Source organism: Perca fluviatilis, chromosome 21 (genome assembly GCF_010015445.1).
Source record: "Perca fluviatilis chromosome 21, GENO_Pfluv_1.0, whole genome shotgun sequence".
Taxonomy (NCBI): Eukaryota; Metazoa; Chordata; class Actinopteri; order Perciformes; family Percidae; genus Perca; species Perca fluviatilis.
This window is the reverse complement of record NC_053132.1, coordinates 6,913,081-6,938,286: the sequence shown is the minus strand read 5'-3', so window position 1 is coordinate 6,938,286 and position 25,206 is coordinate 6,913,081. Positions and strand designations below refer to the sequence as shown.

The 25,206-nt window shown below is 41.6% G+C and overlaps 1 protein-coding gene across 1 annotated transcript in view; it reads right to left on the bottom strand.

Moving 5' to 3' along the window:
• Window positions 1–1,477: 1,477 nt before the first annotated feature.
• myo1d (myosin 1D) overlaps window positions 1,478–25,206 on the bottom strand; it is a 117,652-nt gene continuing 93,923 nt past the window's right edge. The window contains exon 22 of the mRNA XM_039788246.1: window positions 1,478–1,636. Within this exon, the coding sequence (XP_039644180.1) occupies window positions 1,480–1,636 (157 nt within the window). The 3' untranslated portion in view covers window positions 1,478–1,479. The remainder of the gene's footprint in view (window positions 1,637–25,206) is intronic.

Sequence of the window (25,206 nt, the reverse complement as noted above, 5' to 3'; positions counted from 1 at the left end):
AATTACGCCTCATGAACTCAATCTGTGGATGGATATTAAAATTAGCCAGACATCCCCCATCTCATGAACTTCTGTACTGCCACACATTTCCTTGCAATGGCTAGAAAAAGAACATATTCTAATGTGCCAACACTTACCAAAGGATGAAAACAGAGTGAAAGCCGACAGCTTGTGAGAACAGTAAAAATCAAGTGCTGATGATTTGATTGGTGTGATTTGGCTTTAAAAAAAGAACTGCCAAAGGGAGTTTAGGTTGAACAGATTAAAATCAAGTCTCAAAACAGTCCACAAAAAGTCCTTCCCATCATTAGACAAGGAGGTAAACTAGGACAGGAGTCTGATTCCAGACTTCCCACCCTTTGAGCCTCTGTCTTCCCTCCTTCACTGTGGCCAGCGGCCAGGCTCTCGGTCTCTGAGCCAAAAAGAGGAGAGCTCAAAAGAGCTAATCAACACACATACAGCACACACAGTAGTACTCTCACACTCTCTTTCTCTCTGATGAAGGGGATGTTTGTCAAAGGAACGCTACAATTCATTAGGCTATTCACTCAACACAAAGACAGCAAATGAGACTATGTTCAGGGGCTGGAGTTCACGTGGGATTATACAATACTGGCCAACAAAACTCTGCTGCTAAACTAGAGTTATTCAGTTTTAGTTACCGTATAGCATCTCTTTTCATATTAAATGCAGTATAGTGCTGTCACATAAAGTACATTCGAACCTTTACTATATAAGCAGTATTATAGTATATTATAAAAGAACACGTTGCAGTAGAGAGTATACAAAGCAGGATTTAAATTAATGTAGCAGGTTGCGATGTTCAGAATATGCTCAACACATCCTGGGCAACATCTTGTGACTAACAAACTAACAGTGAATTTGGAGTTTGTGCTTCAGACACTGACTGAACCGCTGAATCACACGTCGCTGTTTTCATACGTGATTGAAAAAAAAAAAAAAGTGTTTGCTGCAATTTCTGTATGTAGGTAGGTAAGCCTTTAATTTAATTTGTTTACGTTGTTATTCCTTAGAATTTTTTTTTCTTCCTATTATGCAATCAGTGGTTCAGAAAACAGTTGCTGCATAATCTCCTCTCACCTTGACTACTACAATATTCCATCTAAAATGAAGTAAATATTGCACAAAGCAAATCATCTGTAATTTGGGTTATTCTGTAGTGCATATCATTAAACCTGTTTAGCTAATAGCATCTTGCATGTAGGCCCACTGTGCACTTGCTGTTTATAGTAACATTGCATAGAAATCTACTAAACAGGTCAAATTTGGCATGGCTTTGCATACATTATGGATTCAATTACCACAATCCTCCTACAGAGCTGCTATTTCAATCGTCACATTATCAGCAGCTCGGCAAAAAAGAAAAAAGAAAAAGCGAAGTGAATCATCGTCATCATCATCACGCCCTGGTTTGGAAATCAGCTGTAACCGTTTTATTTCTTTTTCATTTGGCCTATTTTAGTTGCCCGGAACGGCCAGGATGTAACCAGATCGGCTCTTGGTGAAGTCTGGCTGCGATTGGTTGATCTTGGGCTCGACGATGACCGTGCACTTCCTCCCGCTCATGCTGCACTGGATGGGACTCACGATGTTCACCTGCAGCTTCCTCTTCTCACTGCAGGGAGAAAATAAATGATGGAGAGGCAGAAAGAGAGGTTATTGCTCATTTTGGAAAGAAATCATCAGGGAATTAGACTGATCTCACAGAGTGACGTATGTATGACACGCTAATTCGTATGCCATTTTGGTGGGTTATCAAGACGCATAATGGCTTTTTAGCGTGTTTATCAACGCAGTTCGGCCGCCATTGACCTACGTGTGAATTTCCGCCGTAGCGAGTAGTATGAAGGGACGTAAGTCAAACACAGGACTTCACCCAGGAGAGCCGGGATCGCGTCCCACGTGTGGCGTTTTTCACCCATTTCTTTTTTGATTTCAAGTTTTTTTTAAGCCTTCCCCAATGTTTCTTTCCTAAACCCAACCGTTTATTCTTTTCCTAAGCGTGTGACGTTGGTCACGTCATGTTTTTTTGTGTGACGTTTTCGCGATAGTACGTCACGTCCTCATTATAACACGCAACGTGGCGACGCCACGCGGTGTGTATGTTTACATCTGCTGTATACAGCGTAGACATACACGTGGATAGCCAAAATGCGTACAGATAACACGCCATTTGGCTTTAGGAAAGTGGCGTGAATGTTTACGCAAAGTCATGATTCCATGTTGCGGGAATAAACATTTATGTACATAATCAAGGTTTGTTTATATACTCTCGTTACTGCAGCCCTAATGTATAAGCAGCTTTCCTCAGTGGCTTCACATTACATTCAGTCATGGTTTAATGCACAGGGACAAAATATGGAGATCCATTAGTGACCCCCCCCACACACACACACACACACACACACACACACACACACACACACACACACACACACACACACACACACACACACACACACACACACACACACACACACACACACACACACACAGTATTGTGTCATACTCTCTCACACACACTGTTTGGGGCCATAATTCACACTTGCTCACACACAAAAACACACTATACTGTACTTTCGAATAAACTCAATTAATTCTTACTCATGCATACTATCACATTATTACACATATACCATTATACCCTTTACAGCAGTTTTGTCAGACTTAGACTATGATTGATATTATATATAAGCAAGGATGACTTTGTTTGCAAATGAGATGGAAAATATGTCTAAGGCCATGATCAGACTTGCCGTCTTTTTTGACAAGAAAAAATTGACTAGGGGGCTTTTGTAGTTAAAAAAAAGGAAGAAAGTTTGAAGCATTTTGGTTCCAAAAAGCAATGTTTTTTCTGTATATTTTTTTTTGCTATAACAACAGCTACTGCTACGGTATCCCAGAGTGCTATGTGGAGCGGTGCTAGATAAAACAGTGCTCAAGCGATCTAGAGAATGAACAAAGAGAGGGAGCGGTGCCACTACTAACGTTAGATATAACAAAGGGATTTCCCTAAACAAGGAGCACCCAGTCACATCATAAAACTCACTGTGATACCTTCAACATTTTCATCTTGTTGTTATGGAAACGACAGGTCTCGCTACTCCGCTGTCAAAAAAAGCGCTTGACGTATGGCGTTTTTTCAGAAAAGTTGAACTTTTTTCAACTTCAAAAAGGTGCTCTGAGGTGCAGAAAAAAAAAAAAAAAACATTGGCGGTGGTGTTTAAAAGAAGCATTCAGGACATTTTTGAAAACACGGTTTACTCCATAGGATTATAATGTAAAACAGACAGAGAGAAATGACAGGGAAAAGTTTAGGATAAGGATTAGACTAAGATGTGTGATAGTTCTCTTTAGTTGATGAGATTATATTAATCAATGATTTGACTCAAATTGAAATGACTCGACCAGCTGCTGTATATTTACCTTGCAGACATAAGAGTGGTATCAAAACTTCTCATCTACTCTCAGCAAAAAAAGCAAAGTGGACTCTCCTAAAATGTGCAACTATTCCTTTAAAAAAGGACAGCCATTTCATCAAACAGGAAAGTACTGGAGTTTAATGGTCTTATCTTGCACCCGGCGCAGCGCAAAGCTAGTTTAAGACCGATGCAGTTGTCAATTTCCTGTCCAGCGCCCCACGTCGTTTAAATAGAAAATGCACCTGCGCCCATCTGTGCGCCCATGGGCGTGCTGGTCTTACAGGGAGGTGTGTTCAGGTGCATTCTGGGCTGCTTGAGGCAGCGGGAAGTGATCGCGCCACTGACCAACAAAAACCTGGTCTAAAGTCAATAGCGCAGCATTTCGTTGTTATTTTAACAGCAAATTAGTAAAATGCGCCTAGGCTCGTGCACAGCGCATGCACACTATGCTTGTTATACACACACACACACACACACACACACACACACACACACACACACACACACACACACACACACACACACACACACACACACACACACACACACACACACACAGGGAAGCGCAGCAGCACACAAACAAGCCAATTATTACAAATAAAAATATTACTGTGCAAATCCGCCATCATAACAGCAATGCTCCAAGGTCCAAACGCGCCTGGCTTTTAAAGGGAATGGGAGCTGACACTCTGATTGGTTTATTGCATGTTACGCCCAAAACATACCTATGAATTAACGAAGACACTAAGTACAACCCTTTTGAACCATGTGCACAGCGACCGTTTCTTCCACCGTCAAACTAGAAAAGTGGATTTCGACACGCCCTAAAAGCACCTGCGCCATACGCTTCACGTCGCGCGCTTAGATCGTTAAAATAGGGCCCTAAATGTTCAGTTCCTGATTGGTTTACAGCTTTGTTGAAAACAAAGCACGTACCTGCTCAGTGGCTCAGCAAGAGACATTTAATCTACAAGGAGCATTTGAATAAAGCCATGACAAGTTTAGGGTCACCTTTTACATTCATCACACATCATATGCATTGTTGTTTGTTTTATGAGAATGTATGTAGGAGAGTATGATGCTGTGATGATACAGGAATGTGTGTGTGGGAGAGAATAATAGTATGTGCAGGATTATGCTGCTGTATGTTCTAAAACCCTCTCTGTGTGCATGTTTCAGCACGCACACTAAGAAAATTAAGATGAATAACGGAGAGGAAATCAAAAAGGAGCGCTGTTGAGTAATGATCCATATGGCGTTGCCGGGCTGGATTGGCTTTTAGTGCCTGTCACATCTAGTTAGACCCTTTCTGGACGGACGGGTGCTTTGCCTCGTTTGCTCTTAAACAAGATCGATGACGGGACTCAAAGAGTGAGGAGTTAAAGGCAGAAAATTGTGGTTCAGAGAGAGGAAAACGTAATGTGATGTAAATGTGAAGGGGAATGAGATGATGAATGTGATAATAGCTCTGGTCGAGGGCGAGTGGGAGGAAGATGTAATGTAAATGTAAATGTGCTCAGAGAGGAGGGGTGTTAATAAACATGCGTTTCTTTCTGGTCAGTCAAGTGCTCGCCATGACACACTTTCTCACAGACAGTCACTGATCATGGCTGCCTTTGCCGTTCGTATACAAATCCATTAAGTGCAATCACTGTTGGATTCCGCACAGCTACCAATCTCCTTCCCTCAAATCTAAAATTAGGAAATGAGTCGTGAACCTGATGACACCGACTTGTTGCGCAACAACAATAAGTCATAAACAAGGAGCAAAAGGCTCCTGCTGCCCACGCTGCACTCCTCTGCAGAGTGTGTACCTTTCTGTATGGCGGCTTTATGCAGAGCGGAGAAGCTCAGGGTAGCACTGATGCTGGTTTCCATGGCAACCCCCTGTGAACTGAACTTCCCCCATCTGTCATGGCTGCCAGCCAGCCAATGGTACTCTGTGTTTGTGTGTGTGTGTGTGTGTTGTTATACGTCTCCTTTTTCTGAGCGTCTCTCATCCTGTTACTTCTCCATCTCACTGAAATGCCAGAGGGGATGCTGCGCTGTTCTCCTCGTGAAGGGCGAACAGGGTTAGGCTCACATTCACAGACATATACCCACACATGTAGACAGACACACACACGTCACACACACACACACACACACAAAGTGTAACACACTCTTACAAAGCTTCAATCGGATACACCAAACAGGTCTTTGACAACTTTCTGATCCGCTGGGCCAAAGCTCGCCTCTGAATAAATACTCTGGCATCCCAATGAAAACCAATCAAACGCTTCATCTCTGACAGAAAACTTGATCAGTTGAGTCTTAAGGTCATTGGCTGGCCTTTCCTATCAGGCTCTGGCCTGAGCCAGTCAGAGCCCCGAGGGCAGACTTAGTCTTCCCCTGCATGGCCTCTCCGACTGGAAAGTCCATTCTTTCCTTCTCCCTACCCCCATTCCCTTTGTGTGTCTTTGCCCTTAATGCCATGCGAGTCCAGGCTCTCTTGTTCCCAAAAGTATCTCCTCTTTACTTGGAAGGATGGAGGACAGGAGGGGAAGGGGAAGAGGAAGAGGAAGAAGAGGGTGAAGATAAATGGGAGTGAAATAGAAGTAAAAATGAAAGTTGAGGACAAAATTCGAGAGGCTCAAGAAAGAGAAGTTAAATTAAATTAATTAATTAAAAAACCAGCTTCACAATCATTTTGATGCTACTCTGACTTGTAATAGGAAAATGGTGCCTGTCATTGCAAGCCCCGAACGCCTGTTCTCACACTATGTAACTTTGGTGAGCGGGTACGATCTCCCGGGAGTGGAAGCGTGTAACGCACTACAACCGATTTTGGTAAAACAGGACTATTTTTTAGGGAGGAAATGTTTTTCTGGTTTTCCCGTTAATGTATTGCGGCTGCTCTGCCTCGACTCCCACTGATTTACTGAGTTTCCTGATGGACAGAAAGCTTGATTTCATGCTCAGTCATGCTAATCGCTAACTGCTGCTAACTGTAGCTGCCGTCAGCTCAGTCGAGCAGGCAATGGAACCGGGTTCAGCAGCCTCTACAGACATAATGGCGAAGAAACCGTCAACGATATAGAGGAAGCTAAGAAGAGAGTGACGAAGGATGAGTAAATCTCAGACTGGCTTTTAGTCGTTGGTGAGAACTTGGCAAAATAAAAAGCTGCAAGACAGACGTCGAGCTGGCCATCTTGCTGTTGGACTAGTAGGTAATATTAGCTGGGTTGCTAGTCTTGTGTTGTTGCACTTGCTTGAGATCATGAGTAATGTAATCATAACAAATGCACGTGTACAGCTGTCCGTATATACAGTGCAAAAGCGGAAAAATACCAACAGGCATGAAAACGGGTCAAGGGTGAAAAAGGTGAGAAGGATATTACCCTGGGGGGGTACGTGGGAGCGGAAGAAAATTTTAAATATTCCATATTTTAAAGCATCAATCTGATGCATTTTGAGATGCATTTTTTGCCAACCAACAGTGTAATATTTCAATATGCACTCATTAAAGTTAATTTGACTGACAAAACAGTTAAAGTCCTTCTGACATTACACAATAATAAAAGTCATAATTTTTAAAAACTAAAAGGTTTTGGATAAATTTTTACTTCTTCCAACCATATGTTAAATTAAGAGTCAATGTGGATTTACATATTGCAATAATATCATAATCCTACAATGAATCATTGTGAAAACTAAACGTTACTACTTAGGCCAGGTCATCATCAAAAAAGTGAATTAGTACATTCATGATTTTGTCCATGTTGATATTAGCTGCTTTATTAATTATATTTATTAAAAACGTTGCATTGTTCTTTTCATATAGCTAGATGTCTAAACTCTGGGACAAGGCTGTTATGTTTAAATACCTGCCATGCTGATTCCAAACAGACAGCTTTGTCAAGGCAGTTTGGGCTTCAGATAGCTTTTACACAGTGGCCATGTTAATGACAAATCATGTTCCGCTATGAACGTGGACACACATATTGTTTGTATCACGGTCAGTAAAGGCAAAGTCGCAACGGTAGCGGTCGTTGCCGGTAACGTACTCGTATTACAGGGTGCACAGACCGAAGCTTTGTGACTAGCAAGCACTTTCTTACCGCTGCTGCCGTACAGTATCTTCCTTGAACACGCGCTGCAGAAGCAAGCACCCGGCTCCCTCAGTTTGAGACACCAAGTGCTAATAACAGCTTCCCGTCTCCACCCTTTTCCTCTTGTCATCTATTCATGCCCAGCGCCATTTATTTTAACTACTTCCTCAACTAAAGCTGCCTGTATCTACATGCTCCAAGTTTGATAAACTTTGCCTCCATTTTTTTAGCCGCATTACCACGGAGACCACACCGGCACAGCACTCTCACATTTCGGCAAAGACCCGCCCTACTTCTGATTGGCTAGAACTCGTTTCATTGGTAGGTGGAAGTTCGATGATTGGTTAAATCCATAGCACCAAAACAAATCCCATGTGGACTTTTAATTGATTTATTTTTCTAAAATAGTCATACGCCAGAAATGGGGGGGGGGGGTTAAGTACCCCCTTAAACATTTTCTCAGCGAAATCTACACGATTCACGTAGGTCACCTATTTTGGTTTCAAAACGGCGAATTTCGCCAAAATGTGAGTGATTTTCATGTCTGTACCAATGTTCCACAATGTTGCTTCAAAGGGTGGCGGAAAGGGAATAATGAGGGACTGAAGAAAGAGATTTATTGGAAAGACTATTCAGAAAAAAGTCTGGGTGCTGAAAGTATCGGAGTGAAAAAAAAAGTGCTGAGAAATGAGAACGGTGGAAGAGAAGCGGGAGAGGACGAGCCGGGCTATTTTCAGGACGCGGAGCCAGGATTACCTCCAGTCTGTGAAGCCACCTAGTCCCACTCTGAGTCATCCCTCTAATAGTGTACCTGGCTCTCCCCCAAGCTCTCTGCTGCTGAAAAATATATGAGCGCTGCATGTGGGGGAGAAGGGGAGGAACACTTTGCAAAGCTGATTTTCTATGAAGACTCGGGACTTTGAGGTGGTGATCAAAGTTTGATCTTTCCGCATTTCTAACTATGATGACTGAGCCATTTTAGGAGCTACTGAAGGAGCAAAAACAGAGTTCTTTCCAAATTACGTATTTCCAACTCAGTCCTGCTCTTACAAACCTACTGTTACTAAAGCTTGAAAACATCAAAAACTAAACCTAGAGTATAACCTGATTTAAACTTACATGTGGTCAGAGTGCATCAGGTAACATCATGATGTATTTATCTTATTTTGTGCATCACATAAGAATAAAAAGCACTTCAATGTCAAACAAATGTAAGCCTTCCACAGGACAGATGAAGACATTTTTCCGAACAGAGCATTTTCCAATTAAGACGTGGGATATTCCAGTATTATTCGGGTGTTCGAGGCATTCTTTGGACATGTACACAGCAAGAGGGACGCTGTATTTGCATGGTCCAACAAGTCCGCCACCGCTGGTAAACTTTGTTCGTATATCAGCCCAGTCTCACTGAAACGCGTACAAATACCACGGGTTTCCACCTGTGAAATTCGTGCAATGTGTACGCGAAATTGAAATTGTGCGTACAGCAGATACGCGGAGCGCTCCAATTACAGTAATGGAAACCACTGCGTTTATAGTATGAAGGGACGTGTGGCCGCGTAAGGAGGTTGGTTGGAGTGGTGGATGGGTAAAACACAGGACTTTCAACCAGGAGACCGGGGTTCGCGTCCCCTGTTTGGCGATTTTAGGCCGTTTATTAGCGTGTTTATGTGGCGCGTTTTTGCGACTTTGTAGTGTTTTTTTGTTAAGCCTTTCCCAATGTTTCTTCCCTAAACCCAACCGTTTATTAGTGTGTTTTTGGCGCGTTTTTGCGACTTTGTAGTGTTTTTTTGTTAAGCGTTTCCCAATGTTTCTTCCCTAAACCCAACCGTTTATTAGTGTTTTTTGTGATTTTCTTGTGTTATTAAAGCCTTTCCCTGCATTCTTTCTCTAAACCCAACCATATCTATGTTTTTGTGTGTGATGCTGTTCTCGCGATAACACACAACGTGGTAACGCGAGCTGCGTGCATATAAAACGCACCGGTCCCCATGACTTCAATTGGAGCGCTCCGCGTATGTAATGCACGTAGAATTTAACTTTCTCGTACACATTGCACGGTAGAAACCCGTGTTATTTGTACGCTTTTGAGTGAGATCGGGTTGCGTATATCGTATTTTGCACAGCTAATGCAATGTTAAATGTAAACGGGAATATTAGTTGAATATTCACTTTAATTAGCCATGTAAAGAGCTTAGTCGGAATACCGTCTTTTTCGGAATAAGGGCAAAAACTGGAATATTATCTGCATGTAAACGTAGTCAGTGTCTCCACACACAGCACTGACCAACTGATGCCACATTCTTTGTAAAAAACAAACAAAAAAACCTTCACTCTCCTCACATCAATATTTCAGCTTGTAAGAACCACACTGAGATCAAGAAAGAGTGTGGAGAAAGCATGCACATGTGTGTGTGTGTGTGTGTGTGTGTGTGTGTGTGTGTGTGTGTGTGTGTGTGTGTGTGTGTGAAGGTCAGACACCATGGGGTAGCACTGAAGGAGCGCACACTGCAGACACACCATGCTGCCTTTATGATTGGATGATGGATAGCCAGGCTATTCTCCGACTCCTTGTGCACATTACAGCAACATCTCCACATATGATCAGACACAATCTTTGAAAATTATTTTAACAGGATTATTAACAGTATGGAGACTTTAAACGATGGGTGTGCTGCCAGAGAGTGAGAGCATTATTATATGTATACATTTTAGAAAACCTTGCGGCTTTTGAGGGATCTACCCTGGGTGAGATTATATGGCTACAAATATCACACGGTTATCTCATGGTTAGAAAAGGATCTTTTTGAACTGATTTTCTTAATCCTGCTGATTAAACTCACAAAAAAAAGCAGAGCAGGGGCCATGGATGAACCCATTATATTTTGGAGTGAATCCAAATCATGGGGTGGATATATGAATAATTTTCCAATTAACATTGTGAGATAGGCTATTTGGCCTTGGTGGAGGTCTGCGCTTCTAGTTCACATGCTGATGTTTAGCAGGTATATTATTCATACCTGCAAACTCAGAAGGGCTGAAAAAGGTGACACATTTTAAATCCCCCCTGGCTTTTTTATTGCTAAGGCCACAGGGTCAAAATGAAATGATTTATTAAAAATGTAATAACAATAACTTATTTCACCAGTAAATTCCTTTAAACGACAAAAACAACCACTGGATAGGAAAAGGGTATTTTTCAATAACTCTGAATGCACCACGAGGCTGGCGAGTTTCAAGTGAACGCAACGTCTTTGTTGTTTTTCCGACAACAGCACCTGCACACTGTCATACGTTTCTCTCCAGTGAAATACAGTCACACTTTTACACCGTTTAGCTGTCAGCATTTAACATTGTTTACTCCAGCTGCTAGCTAACGGTAGGCTAACGTTACCTGCTGCCAAGTGTAGTGTTAAAGTGATGGTTTGGAGTAATTTCACCCTAGGGTCCTTTGCACCATGACCTCGAGCCAAACACCCACCCAGAAGCTTTTTTCACCTGGGTCGAACATTGGGAGAGTTAGCGTAGAGTATAAGGGTGTGACGAGATCTCGTTTTACGATATCTCGCGAGATCTCGCGTGACGAGATTTCTCGTCGAGGTGAAAAGAGTGAAAGAGTGACAGACAAGACGAACACAATATGTAAACATTGTAAGAAAGAAATGCCGTACTACTAACTACTGCACCCGCGAGTCGCGGGTGCAGTAGTTAGTAGAGAGCTGTGGTGGTGCTGTAAGTGTTTTTGCATAGTGCTCGTGTTAGCCGCGGTATACGGCATTTCTTTCTTACAATGTTTACATATTGTGTTCGTCTTGTCTGTCACTCTTTCGCCGTTATTATTCTCGCAGGAAAACCAAAATGTTGCCACACAAAATGATTTAAAAGTGGCAGGGGATTTTCAATAGTAATTCCACGCTCCATCACGCTGACATCACATCGCCTCACGAGACAACTTTTCACCGCGACGAGAAATCTCGTCCTGTTCTCGCGAACCTAATCTCGCATGTGGATCGTCTCGTGGAGTAAGCGTCTCGTCACACCCCTAGCTTGTAACCTTGGTTCTCTGAGTAAAGACTATTTTTCCCAGTCATATTTCTTAACTGAAGTTTTCTTTAAATTAGTGTTAAAATCGCGCCTCGCTCTCGTGACCCCAATCTCGTGTCTCGTCTTGTCTCGTGGAGCGTCAGCGTCTCGTCACTCCCTAGTAGAGTAGCATTATCAGCTGAATAGCGCACGGGGCTAATGGATCCAGTGATATGACCTCGAAATAATAATAAACTTCTACACTAGTACAAATAGGTTATGTACTCATAAAACGATGGATTGGAAAGTTTGTAAGTACACTTGCAAATAACACTTAAAATAACACTTGCCTGTTGGCTTCTCGTCTGCTGCTACCTAACGGGCAGTAAAAGTGCTTAGGGCCATCTACAAATTACAACACCGAAAAGAGATGCAACAAAAATATTTATTAATTAACTTTTTTTTTTAAAGTAAGTGCTGTAGTATAACTAATTGAGGTAAGTTTGGAGACATTACCTTATTTAATCATTAAATTAATACATATTTTTGTTGTATCTCTTTTCGGTGTTGTAATTTGTAGACGGCCCTAAGCACTCGTCTAACTGCAGGTAGCAGCAACAACAACAGCAGAGAGCAGAAGCCAGCAGGCAAGTGTTATTTACATAAACTTCTGGTGTACTTACAAACTTTCCAATCCATCGTTTTATGAGTGCATAACCTATATGTACTAGTGTAGAAGTTTGGTATCATTTCGGGCATTATTAGTGGGGTCATTTACGAGATACATCACTGGATCCATTAGCCCCTGCGCTAAGCTATTCAGCTGATAACGCTACTCTACGCTAACTCTCCCAATGTTAGACCCAGGTGAAAAAAGCTTCTGGGGGGGTGTTTGGCTCGAGGTCATGGTGCAAAGGAACCTAGGGTGAAATTACTCCGAACCATCACTTTAACTAGCTTGACATGCGGCGATGTTTAGGTTGCCTCTAACGTCCGTTTTCGGAGTATCAGAGAGAAGCACAGGCATTTCAGTGGCACCGAAATCCACGTTGCAATTCGGTCCGGTAGGTAACGGTCGTTAAGGCACCGGTGCCGTATTAGCACGGGGTCTCGGACCCACCCCCCCCAATAAAAACTCTTCGGATCTACTCGATTCACGTGGATGACATTTTCCAATTCAAAACGGCGATTTTCGCCGAAAAGCAACTAGTTTGCAGGTATGATTATTTACCATGTTCACTATCTCAGTTTAACATGTTAGCATTCCAACATTTGCTAAATGGCACTAAACAAACTGCAACTGATGGGGATGTAATTTTGACATGAGGGGGGCACTAGATAAAAAGTCAGATGATCACCAAAGTTGAGACTGAGATAAACATGAATTTATGAACCAAATTTCATGACACATTATAGAATAGTTGCAGAGACATTTCAATCTTAGTGGTCCAATGTGTAGGAATTTCTCCCATCTAGCGTTGAGATCATATATCGCAATCAACTCTCTCGCACCACGCAGTTCAAAGTACTTATTACAGCTACGGTAGCCTTCACGCTTCAAAAAGCCAATCTCTTGCTCTTTTCAATATCCTCTTGTTGCAATAAGACTCTTGTTTCTGAAATTTGGATTTTGAATACGTGTGGTCCTCCATGTTTCCTTCTTCAAACTTACCGGGGCCGGGAAGCGACGATACCCGTTAGCAGCCCCTGTGAGTTTATCATGTGACCGAAAACGCGAAAGGCGGAGCAGCATGTCCTGTATGTCCCTTACCGGCTAACGTATTTCAAGATGGCGAATGAATATGGAGCGTCTACCCCGGTTCATGCAAATGGTAAATATTCATGAAAAAGGTCAAGTTTGTGAACGGGCAACACAGATTTTGATAATGAACAACTAAACACGTTACACACTGGACCTTTAACCACAAATGTTAGAAAAAAATCAGGGGATCACCAAAGTCTGGAAGATTCATCGTCTGTACAAAATCTTGAACCAATTAATCTAGAAGATTCTCTAACGTGGCAAGAAATGACTACAGTATGTTTAGATATTTGAGTAGAGATGGTTAAGTATAGGTATAAGGTCATAAATGGTTTTCTATGTATGGGTTTGGTGTATTACAGGTCAGAGGATGGCCGTTAGCAAATTAAGTTTTAGCCTTACTTTTAGACGAAGGAAAAAACTTTACATTGTACTAGATGCAGTTGTTTTTAGTCCACGTTTCTGTATCCCATCGCTCTTTTTCTACATTTCTGTCTTCCTTTGTAGCTACCCACTTAACAACATATTTGCATTTAACACCAGACCTGACACAGCATATCTCTTCCTCTCACTGTCACACCCTTTCTGTGTCTCACATGGCTGCATCACACATCCCACATGCTCCCGTGTGCTACATTCACACCAGAGAGGAAACTGAAAGATGCACACAGAGCATAGAAGAACACAAACCAGCATCACACTGAAACTAACTGAACAGGCTTCTTTTTTATTTTTTTTAAGATCATGTTTTGGGGCTTTTCCCCTTTATTTGAAGGTGACAGTGGATAGACAGGAAATAGCATGCTCTTACTGGGTGAGCTAGAGGTCGCCCCCTAACTGAACAGGCTTTTAAAGGACAATTTCAGCGCAAAATGAACCTAGGGGTTAATAACACATGTGTATCGAGTCGAACGTTCTCTGGGATCTGTTTTCATGCTAATCGAATGCGTCTCTAGCTTTAAACAAGCTACCGCAAACCGGTGGTTAGCTAGCTAGCTTTCGGGGCATATGGTAAATCTCTATTTTATACCACTAACAAGGCTCAAAATAGCACCACACTTCAACTGTAGCATAATCAGGGTCCCTATATGTAAAGCCGAGAACTTTGTAAGTGTACAGACAGTTTATTAAAAAGATAGTAGACAGTAGCGTTCATGTTTACATGTGGGCGCCATCTTGGAAAACAGTCATGAGCAGTCAAATCACGAACGCTGTGTTTGAGCTATGTTACTGGTTACTGGTTGCACGGCGTTTATCGTTCGACTGCTTGTGACTGTTTTCCAAGATAGCGCCCACATGTAAACATGAACGCTACTGTAGTCGGTACACATGTTATTAACCCCTAGATTCATTTTGCGCCGGAATTGTCCTTTAATCGGAGAAAAAGTTATTGTCCTGGACGATCATCACAGACACTATGATATGAGGCAGCTTCCCCAGTGTGGATGGATAAAACTGTTCTGGCCTCATCTGCCCCAGTTTAAAGTGTGAAAACTGCCTAAGAGGCTTTCTGAGTGCAGTTCTTTAATTAGCATCCCTGTTCCCAAGTTACAGTTTTGCTAGTACTGCAACTGCAGATGTGGTGTATGAATAATAGAGATAATGCAGGGGAGAGGAAGAGTTTAAGCAGTTTTGACGGCATGGTGGGTGTGTTGATTTGAGATACAGTTATTGCAGTATGATACAGGTGCTTTAGCTCAGTGTTAAAAGAAGACTGGAGGGATATCTCAAGAGTGCAGACATCGTGTCAGTAAAAGTCATGGTTAACACGTCTTGACTCTAGATCATTTCTGCATTGGGTAATGTTGCACTCTTCTTCTCTCAAGGTAAAACATTCTTTGAACCTTTCGCTCCATCTCTTCCCTTTCTCATAAATACTTTAAAAATAACGTACTATCTGCAATTCTAAATTGATGAAAGGCATATTTTTCAGTGTTGTAGGCCTTGACAAGACAGCTACAAACTGCAGAGAATTAAATGTTTAGAGGCAAAAGAAGAAAAAACCCAATGACCAGATCAAATGCAGCACTGAAATCGTTCTGCAGCAACATTCTTGGGTTATTTCAGCAGATTTGGTGCATCAAATTATATCATAAGGCAGACTTTGCTTGAAGTATTTTTACTAAGCTGTAAAAGTTCAGTGAATCCGGGTATGGGTACCCTTTTTGCCTCCCTCTAATTGTCCGCTCCTTTCTTCAGTTGTTGATCTTTTCTTCTCGTTTCAGAGACAAAAGAGCTGTACTCACAACAGGAGAGATTACTAAGTAGGTCATTTAAAGAACGGGGTGAAAATGCACTGACTGCAAAAATGGTATTGATTAAAATGCGTGTAGAAAAGAAAAAAAGAGAAAGAAAGTAAAGAGTGTGTGTACATGGAGAAGTGGAGTTCAGAGGTGGAGCTGCCAAAGCAAGGCTTATATCAAAGGCGGCTATAAGCAGCTGAGCTCTGCTCCAGGCCTCTGCACCAGACAGAGAAGAGAAAGATGAGCAGCTATGGATGACACTAAACCGACTTGTTCATCACACTCTCAAACATGAGATCGTCCCATAAGACACATTCGACTTTACAATATTTTTACTCCCCAAAACTCCCATGAGGCTCCATTTGAAGCTGATTCACACATGAACAGTAAACCCAAGCCCTTCTTGTTAATATGCTAAGCTAGTATCATGCACAGTAAGCAAGACCTGGGGTGCGGCAGTGGCTGAATATCATGGTCCTCCGAGGTGTCTTGAATAAAATGCCTTTTGTGATCCTCAAGTGTAAAAGCATGCATATTTAATACTTATTTTTATCAGTTCTTTGGTTTTGGTTGAAATCTCTCAAACTGAAAACAAACAAAAGATTTAGCAGCTGCTGTGTTATCTGATGAAAACTGTAACGAACAATTACTGCATTTCAGATGTTAATGCTTGTTTTTAGTTACATATATCATACATTTCTATTTTCTTAAAGACAAAAATATAGTTTTAAAAGACTTCCGAAAAGATAAATTTAGTCTAAAGGATATTAATGTATTAAGATGCTCAAGGGGCTCATAAGACAAAAACGTTGTTCAGGCTTTCAGCTGATTTTCTTTAGTGGAGAGACAAATGGTATAAAATAATGTACTGCTGTGGTTCTTTTTATTGGACCTCGTGGATAACTCTGATAACACAAAGAGTCATTTTGGGGTGTTTGTGAAAAAAATGAATTTATAGTTTTAAAGCGGTTCCTTTCCCACATTCTACAATACAGTGCCACTACTTTAAAAATCGCCCCACAGCCCAGTGCTGTTCCCGCCAAGACAACATCCTGTGGCCACAGCCCATAATTCCTTGCAATACCCTTGAGCAGAGCAGAAGATGGAGTAGATGGCAACATTTAGGCTGGCCACTGGTAGGTTGTCCACATGGCATCTGGAGGTAAACCCTCCCCATTCCCACAGGACAGCGGGTGAATAATGGCTATCAATAACAGCTACTCGTGCCAGCTGTTGTAAGGAGTCCAGTGTTCACAGATGTCCCGGTTAAACAAAAGGACACACTTCTTACCTCTACGTCTCTCTGTTTAAGAGATCAGTGCGAGACGAAACACAACCGGAAATATACAAAGCAAGGGCCTCCGTCTCTAGGGGGATGCTGTAGTTGCTCCACAGATGGTGGAGGCTATCTCACACTGCAGAGCCATAATAGCCACACAGCAGGAGAGTTAAACCAGCATGTGTGTGTGTGTGCATTTGGTCAACTGTGTGCTGGATCCTTTCGTTGTTTTCTTTGTACTGTGAAACCAGTGAGCTAAATCACTGATCAGCTGCGTGTTTGGCCTTTCAGAAGGACTCTCCACCATCTCAAGGCTGAATGGAGTTTAAAACACATTAGGTCAATCAATAAGATTGGAGTCAAAATGGAAAAGAAAGACAGGCTGCCTCAATTAGTTGCTCATTACTGAAGGGAGACCGCTCACTTTTCAAGTGGCTACACCTCCAATTGTGTTTATTAAAGGCAATCAATACGTCACTCAAAGGTTCATCTATTTTCATCCACTGACAGGTCACGTCAGGAAGGTTTGAATGTCAAGAATGAGTCACCATCGGGGACGTGCATCTTCTGGGTGGCGCCGGTCTCAGTTTTGCTTCTAGACTATTTTACAGTGTGTTAAACAGTTTCACAAAAATGAAGACCCATTCATGTTTTACCATTCACTGCTGCATGTGCGGGAGGCCGGCACTACGTAGAGCTTTCACTGCTAGTACTACGACTAGGAAAAGTAACATTAATGTCATAAACAATAAATGGACACCCCCCCCTTAGGTTGCAGACTTTTGGGGGACAGGGCTTTCTCTGCTAATGCTCCCACACTCTGGAACAGTCTACCACTCCACGTCCGCTCTGCCCCATCCCTGCCCATGTTCAAAAAGCACCTCAAAACTTTTCTTTTCACTAAGTCCTTTGAATTAAATAATAATAATAATAAATAAATTTGGTGTTGCTCCATTACTTCTGAGACCAGAAGTGTCGGCGAGTTTCGGATATTCTGTCCAATAAACAAGTGACCCGCCTCGATGGCGTGACATTTGTTTACAGTGTTTGGTGCGTTTGACAAAGTGCAGCGTCAAAGCAAACTGAACCAAATGAAAAATGCAACAATGATGCAACTTCACCCCCGAAGTGCACAGAAATATAGCTGTGAAAGCGCACAAACACTGACATGCTTTTGTCGACTAATTGATCACAGATCTGAGTTTCTCCACAAATTTTCTCGGGCTTTTTTTCTCATTAATCTTTCTGATTATTTCGACACCACATGAATGCAGCACAAATTCCCTATCTCGCAATATTTGGCAAGAGTTTGTAGGTTCCAATGTAACATCTTGTAAATATATTTTTCAGTTTCTATTATTTATAAACTTTATATGTTGCTTTTTTTACAGAGTGTTCAACTGGAGTTTTGTCCCTTGAGCTAGATGCTCTTTTGACCATGTTTTACAGTTTCAAAAGAGTATTATTTGACCCAGTATACACAGTGAATTACTTCTATTTTATTCTGGAATTAGACTAGACTGGGTAAACCCAGCCCGATCTGCCGGCGATTTGATTTTGCCCTGCAGCTCAGGCTGGAAACCTGTACATCTTTCTATCCTGCTTCCGTTACAAATTTCGAGGGACCAATCACAAAGTGGCTTATCCACATGGCGCATAGCCTGACAAGCCAGACCCACATCAAGATGTTGGGTCTGGGAACTCACCATTGACAGGGCTCAATCCGAGGGGCGGGATAAATGGTTGTCTTTCAAATTCCCTCTGCACCCAATAGGACATAGATAGCGCTACAACCAGGCAGAGCAACGAAGAAGGTAGCGAAGCTAGTTGATAGATTAAACTTTTGCGTATCCGGTCGGCAAAGCTCCGAACACATCTTCCTTTTTTAAGAATGATTTCAGTGCCGTTCTTTGCTCAAAGAAAAGCTTAACTCCAAGTCTTCCAGAAGACCACTGTTCCCAACAGCAGCAGCCATAAGCCCGCCCACCGACTCTATACACGATGTGATTGGCCTGACCAGAGTTTGGTTTTTCCAGCTCGCAAGTCAACGGAAAGTGCCTAGACCCCCCTGGCTGCAAAATAATTTTGCTGCTGCTAGGGTGCGTCTAGATTTCTAGGCTACCTGGCGCACTATTGGTGGGTTTAACACGATGACGATAGAGAAGCGACAAAGCAGCTTTTTGTTTACATTCAAAATGATGGCCACCAAAGCGCAGCAACCTGTTGATGCCGCTGTCGCTGCTACGTCACGCGGATCGTTGGTCTAATCGGTTGAAGGACTATCCAATTGCGCACAGAGTCATTTGAACTATGCCCGTTGATCACGCCTCTTGTGCAGTAGAAAAGACAGAGCAGACTCCCCAGACTAATGTTCAATCTTAAAAGATTGAGCTTGGTCTGGTGATAGCCAGACTAAAATTAGACAGCTTTGTGCAACAATTAAACATAGACATTTATATATTTTCTGTTGTAAAAAATTTAGAGACTTATGAAAATGGCTAAATGAATTTAAAGTCCTTTAGGCTTTTTAAAAAAAAAAAACTAAACTGTCCCTTTGAAGTCAATCTGTAATGGCTTCTGAACTCCTTTGTGCTTTATCTGACATTGATGTTTTACTACTTGCTTGATTAACGTCACAGTCAAAGAATCAGGTCAGTAGAGTTGACTTTCCTCAGGGCTGGACGTTACATATGGTGGGATAAAAAGAAAAAATGAATAGATGGAATGGAAGGAAAGGGGGAGAAAGCAAGGTGAGGTGGAAAGAGGGAGGGATAGAGGTGTAATGAATGGGTGATGTGAAGGAGATATAGTATGGGAGGACGAAGTGAAGGGACGGGGAGGGTGGGAAGCAAAATAAAGAAGCATGATGAAAAGAGGTTAGGTGGGTGGGAGATTAATGGCAGATGGAAAATGAAGAAAGGAAGTAGTAGGGACAGAACACCAGATCGAGGGAGGGAGAAAAGGAACAGAGGAGGTGAAGTAGGCCGAGGGGTGAGTGTGCTGAGGCTAATCATTATTGGCCTGACAGTGGGAGATGGTCTGGTGCTGTTGCTAGGTGGAACATGTGTGTTTAGGGGGAGGGGATGGAGGATTATACGGTAAATGTAGAGGTCACTAAAGAGATGCAGTCTCTAACAAATTAAAGCTGCTACTGAATCATCCTAACTGTACAGCACTTATCTGATCTGATGCTTTTATCCAAAGAGACAGTGAGTGCACACATACATGCTGCATATATATTCAGTATGAGGAAAGCTCCTATGGGAATGCAGAGGCAGCTACTCTAAGAGTGTAGTGGATTAAATATAGCTCACACCATCAGATGCACATGTTTTTTTTTTTTTTTTTTTTTTTTTTTTCTTTCTCTCTCTCTCTCTCTCTCTCTCTCTTTTTTTTTTTTTTTTTTTCTTCTCTCTCTCTCTCTCTCTCTCTCTCTCTCTCTCTCTCTCTCTCTCTCTGTGTTTTGACTACCATATAATAATTAATATATGTATATACACAGGACATAATCTTTGCAGATGTTAAATTGGAATAAAAAGGTGCCAGTAGCCTAAACCAGCAGCTTACTTACAGTAAAATGCTGCATGCACACAGAGCATTTAGGGTGTTCATCCTGAGAATTATTAATCTAAGGGTACAAATCAGTCATTTGTAATAGGATAAAAGTAATTTGTGTTAAAAAATGATCAAATAATGTAACCCCCTGATCCCTGCTTGGATCGGCACAGATTGTTTATGGACACATGCGTTCCTACCAAATTAGAACACATATTGTACTTCACACAGCAGCTGCACACCTTTAACTTTCTTTAACTTTTTGAGCAGCTTGTTTAAGTTGGACACCGTCAACATTTATAATGAGTACAGTACCTACATTTCATTAAAAATGGAGTTATACTAAATTGAAAAATGGCCAAAACTGATTCCTAAAAGTCTCAAACCTGAAGATAATCAGTTTAGTGTGACATCTGACAAAACAATCCTCACATTTGAGAAGCTTGAATCAGAGAATTTGGGGCATTTTTGCTTAAAAAGTAACAAACAAGTATTTGGTCATGACATTTTTTGCGGATACATTTTCTGTTGATTCAACTAATTGATTAATTGACTGATTGAGTTTTGGTTGTAATTCCAGTATTTAGTAGCCTACTGGTGAGTACTGACTGCACAGTCTGTGAATATTTTGACGAACTAAAGACACTAAATATTCACGCAAAATAAAGTTCAAATAAATAAAACAATAACACTAATTGTTACAAAAACGAAGAGAGCCTAATCTATGACATGAAAGCATGAGGCAAATTTGCGCTAAGCCTTTCATTCAATTTGCACTCGCAATCTGTTTGTAATTAGTGTCTGATTTACTAAGACGGAAACTAATAATGACGATCAACGGCTGGGACTGTGTTACAGGGGGAAGCTAAAAGGCAAAGTTCACAGATGGGATTTGTCTGAGATCAACAAGCTCAGAAAATAAAATCTGAATGATCCTGAAATAGAAATGCTCATTAATGAAGTAACGGCAATCCAAATGTTGACAGTAATAACTGAGGCTGCAATTTAACTTCAGAGGCAGAGAATTTTCCATGCAAAACTGATCCTCGGAAAGAGTGCAACACTTTTATCTCTTCCCATTAGAATGCAGTTGAAATGAGGATTAATAATTCTCTCCCCAAGTGCAAAATCTGTCAAACGGTCAGAGTTAATTACAAGAGTGCAATTTTGTTCACATGTATGATGAGATTTCATGCATTATTGCAGTGCTGGAGGATGTGACCAACAGTCAGCGGCATAGATGACTGCCGTGGAAGATTATACAGCACAACTATCAGCAGTTTTCTGGTCGTTTGGTCTATAAAATGTTAGAAAATAGTGACAAATGCTCATTCTCATTCTCGACAGCCCCAGATGATGTCTGGAAGTTGCCAAATCCAAATATATATGTTCAATTTGCAATGATTTATCCATCTGAGAGGCAAAAATGTGCTTGATAAATGACTGCAAAGATGAATCAATAATATTAACAGTTGTGTCATAAAGTAAATGTTTCAGCACTAGTTGACTATGAAGCTTTATATTCCACCCAGTCATCTGACAGGTTTTTCGTTCAGCACCCAAGCAGCGATTTTCTTGAGGGAGGACCCCGAAACCCCCGCCAATATGTGCACCCAAGTCTTCCACAAACCTAGAGAAAACACGGATTTGTTTCTTAAGCTTGTGCCAGTGTCTGAGCTTACATATGCATAATAAAAAACACATGGTGCTATTAGCAAGGTGGACAAACTCTGCTGAGTGGGTTTGTCCTTGTGTGTGAGAGAATATTATTATATTATATTATCTCTAATGTGTACTTACACAGTCAGCACACAAACACATCACTGCAGTCCACACACATGCACGCGCTGGCCTGGCCACTCGCCATCCGTCACTCCAGCCAGCCAGTGTCCTCCCCCAGACTGCAGCACAGTGCCAATGAGAGGAGCAGGACTCCCCGGTGGCCTACATAACAATGACACTGAGTGTGCGTACGAGTGTCTTTCATGTGTTTGGGAGAATTTGTGAACTTGCATTGCAATTTGACTTTGCAAATTGGGAGTTATATAACGACTATGCAGATAGATTAAGATCCTATGGTGACTGAAACAGAAGGCTGCTCAAGTTTTGCACAAAGAAAATTTATTTTGTCTGTACTAGTGCCAATAAAATACCTAGTTTTTGATACTTAACAATAATATTAATAATTTCTTTTTTTTAAACCTTACTTAGAGAAATGTTCAGCAAAACGCTTTTTTTATATTAACAGAAGAAGCCAAGTTCCTACATGTAAAATCCTGTCTAAAACAGCAGTTGTAAAGAAGATTACATATATTTTGGTTCTAACTGCTATGGACACCAAACAAAAATGAATAGAGGACTGATATCCTGCTCTAATTGTCTGCAGAGTAAAGCTAAAATACAATCTTGTGCTGATCTTCTGACACACATTTCATCCCTCCATCCATCTCTCTTTCTCTCTAATCTTTATATTCCTCTCACATTTTCCCTGTTCTGCAATATTTGTGTTTGTTTTGTTAGCATGTGTCTCTGCTCCTCTGTCTGTGGTCAGGGACAAGATGTTGCTGTTATTATCTCCCAGCCAGCAGGGTTATTAATGGGTCGCATACGTATCAAACATGGATCCAATGGTTGCCATGGGAACTGCATCCGCAGCGCCCCAGAAAGGAGGGAGGGAGAGACAGGAGGAGATGTGGAATGTGAAGTGAAAAACAAGAGGGGGAGGGAGCAGCAGTGGGGAGGGTGATAAATGGAGAAAGAGGAAATAGAGAAGGAGGGATGGAGCGAGAGAGGAGAAGCCCGCTTCTATCAGTCGGAAATATTTGATTCAGCAGAAAAGGTGACCTTGGTGAAGAAGACAAAGGCAGCATGCTTTCTCTCTTTATTTTTTTATCACCTCTCTCTCTCTCTCTCTCTCCTTTTATCTTACTGTTATAATGTTAGTGTCATATCCAGCTATAACCGAAAATAAACTTTGAAACATTTATTTAACAACAGTTTTTGGTTTTTAAATAATTATTACTCTCTCTGAAGCTAAAACACTGAGCAACAGATTCTTCCAAATAAGAAAGCCTTCTTTTAACTAAAGGGCCATACCAGTGATTTTCTTTATCCCATGTACTTCACATCACAGCTAACCATTTGCCACGGTGTTGAAATTTGTGTTGTTGTAGAAATTTGGATTTTTACCACAATTCCAGGTAGGCATGTGCCAATCTGATACACTAGTATGACGCCAACATGTCTGCAGTCACTCTTACTACTGCAGACTGATCGGACTCCTGATGGGTTACCTGAACCACAAGGAAATCCGATTTGCTTTTTTTGGCAGATCAATACAAGTGTACATCTTTTTAATCCTCAACATCTTCTACATCTCTTTCTCCTTCTAGAATTCATTTCTGCATTGTTTGCAATCTCTTCCATGATCTCACCTCCCTCCCTCTTAGCTCACTGTTCCTGACACACTCTCACTAACACTTTCTGTGTTTCCTCTGTTCTCAATCAACTTTTTTCTTCCCCTGAAGCAGTCCCGGCTTAGCACTACCCCAAAATCTTTCTACAGTGTCAGGAGCAGACCTGCATATTAAACATGCAGGTCTTAGGGGAAAGAGGGACAGGAGGTAATGGCAGAAACAAAATATGACCGCATCTCAGATCAATGAAGGGCTGTGCTTCATGTGCAGCACACTACTGCTGACTCATACTGTAGGGTGGGTGAGGAGGTGAGGGTGAAGGAGAGGAAGAATGAGAGTGAGTGGGATGGAGGTAAAGAAGGACAAAGGGCGGTGGTGAGTAAGACAGAGAAAATATATGAATGGTTGTAGCCATGCTTGAAGACAGATATGAGGAATTTTAATCTATAAACATCTGTCACAGAGACAGATTCGGACAGTTTACAGTGGGGGAGGAAGACTGGGGAGGACGTCCTCATGCTCACTATAGTCCTTAAGAATAAATCATCAAGGGCTGCAACAAACTTTGATTTGTTTAATTATCTCTTAATTCAGTGGTTCCCCACCTGGGAACTCTCCACAGGCCCAAGAGATGAATGTAAAGGGTCGCAAAATTATTCCTGGTATAAGAAACACAAGATTAGAGATGGTAATATCTGTCATTTAGTCAGTCAGTCGGACAACCACTTTGGTCCAAACTGAAATATCTCAACAACTATTAGATGAATTTCCATTACATTTTGTAAAGACATTCATGTCTTCCCTTTAGGATGAATTTCAATACCTTCTGTGATCCCCTGACTTTTTATCCATGGCCAATGTAATGACAAAATATCAATTTATCCAATACTTTGGTTTGTGACCAAATATCTGCAAAACTAATGACATTCCCATCAGCCTCAGCTGTACTTTGTGTCTAATGCCACTTAAAGGTGCTCTAAGTGAGGTGACGCATTTTTTGGCTACAACATTTTTTGTCACATACAGCAAACATCTCCTCACTATCCGCAAGCTGCCTGTCCCCTGAACACACTGTAAAAAAACGCGGTCTCTGTAGACAGCCTAGGCTCCACAAACGGCAACAAAAACAAACTGGCCAACCTGCACAACAAAACAGTGTTCTAGCCAATAACCGACAAGAAGGATTTGGGGGTGGGGGTTGGGGGGTAAGTGCGCGGAAGGGAGGGGGAAGGGATGGGATGAGTAGGAGGGAGGGGCGAGCTAACCTCCGTTTCGTTTGACAATACTTTGAACGTCAACAAGAAGTGACCTCACCCAACATCGCTTAGAGCACCTTTAATGAACATGGTAAATATTGGATCTGCTAAATATCAGTATGATAGCATTGTCACTGT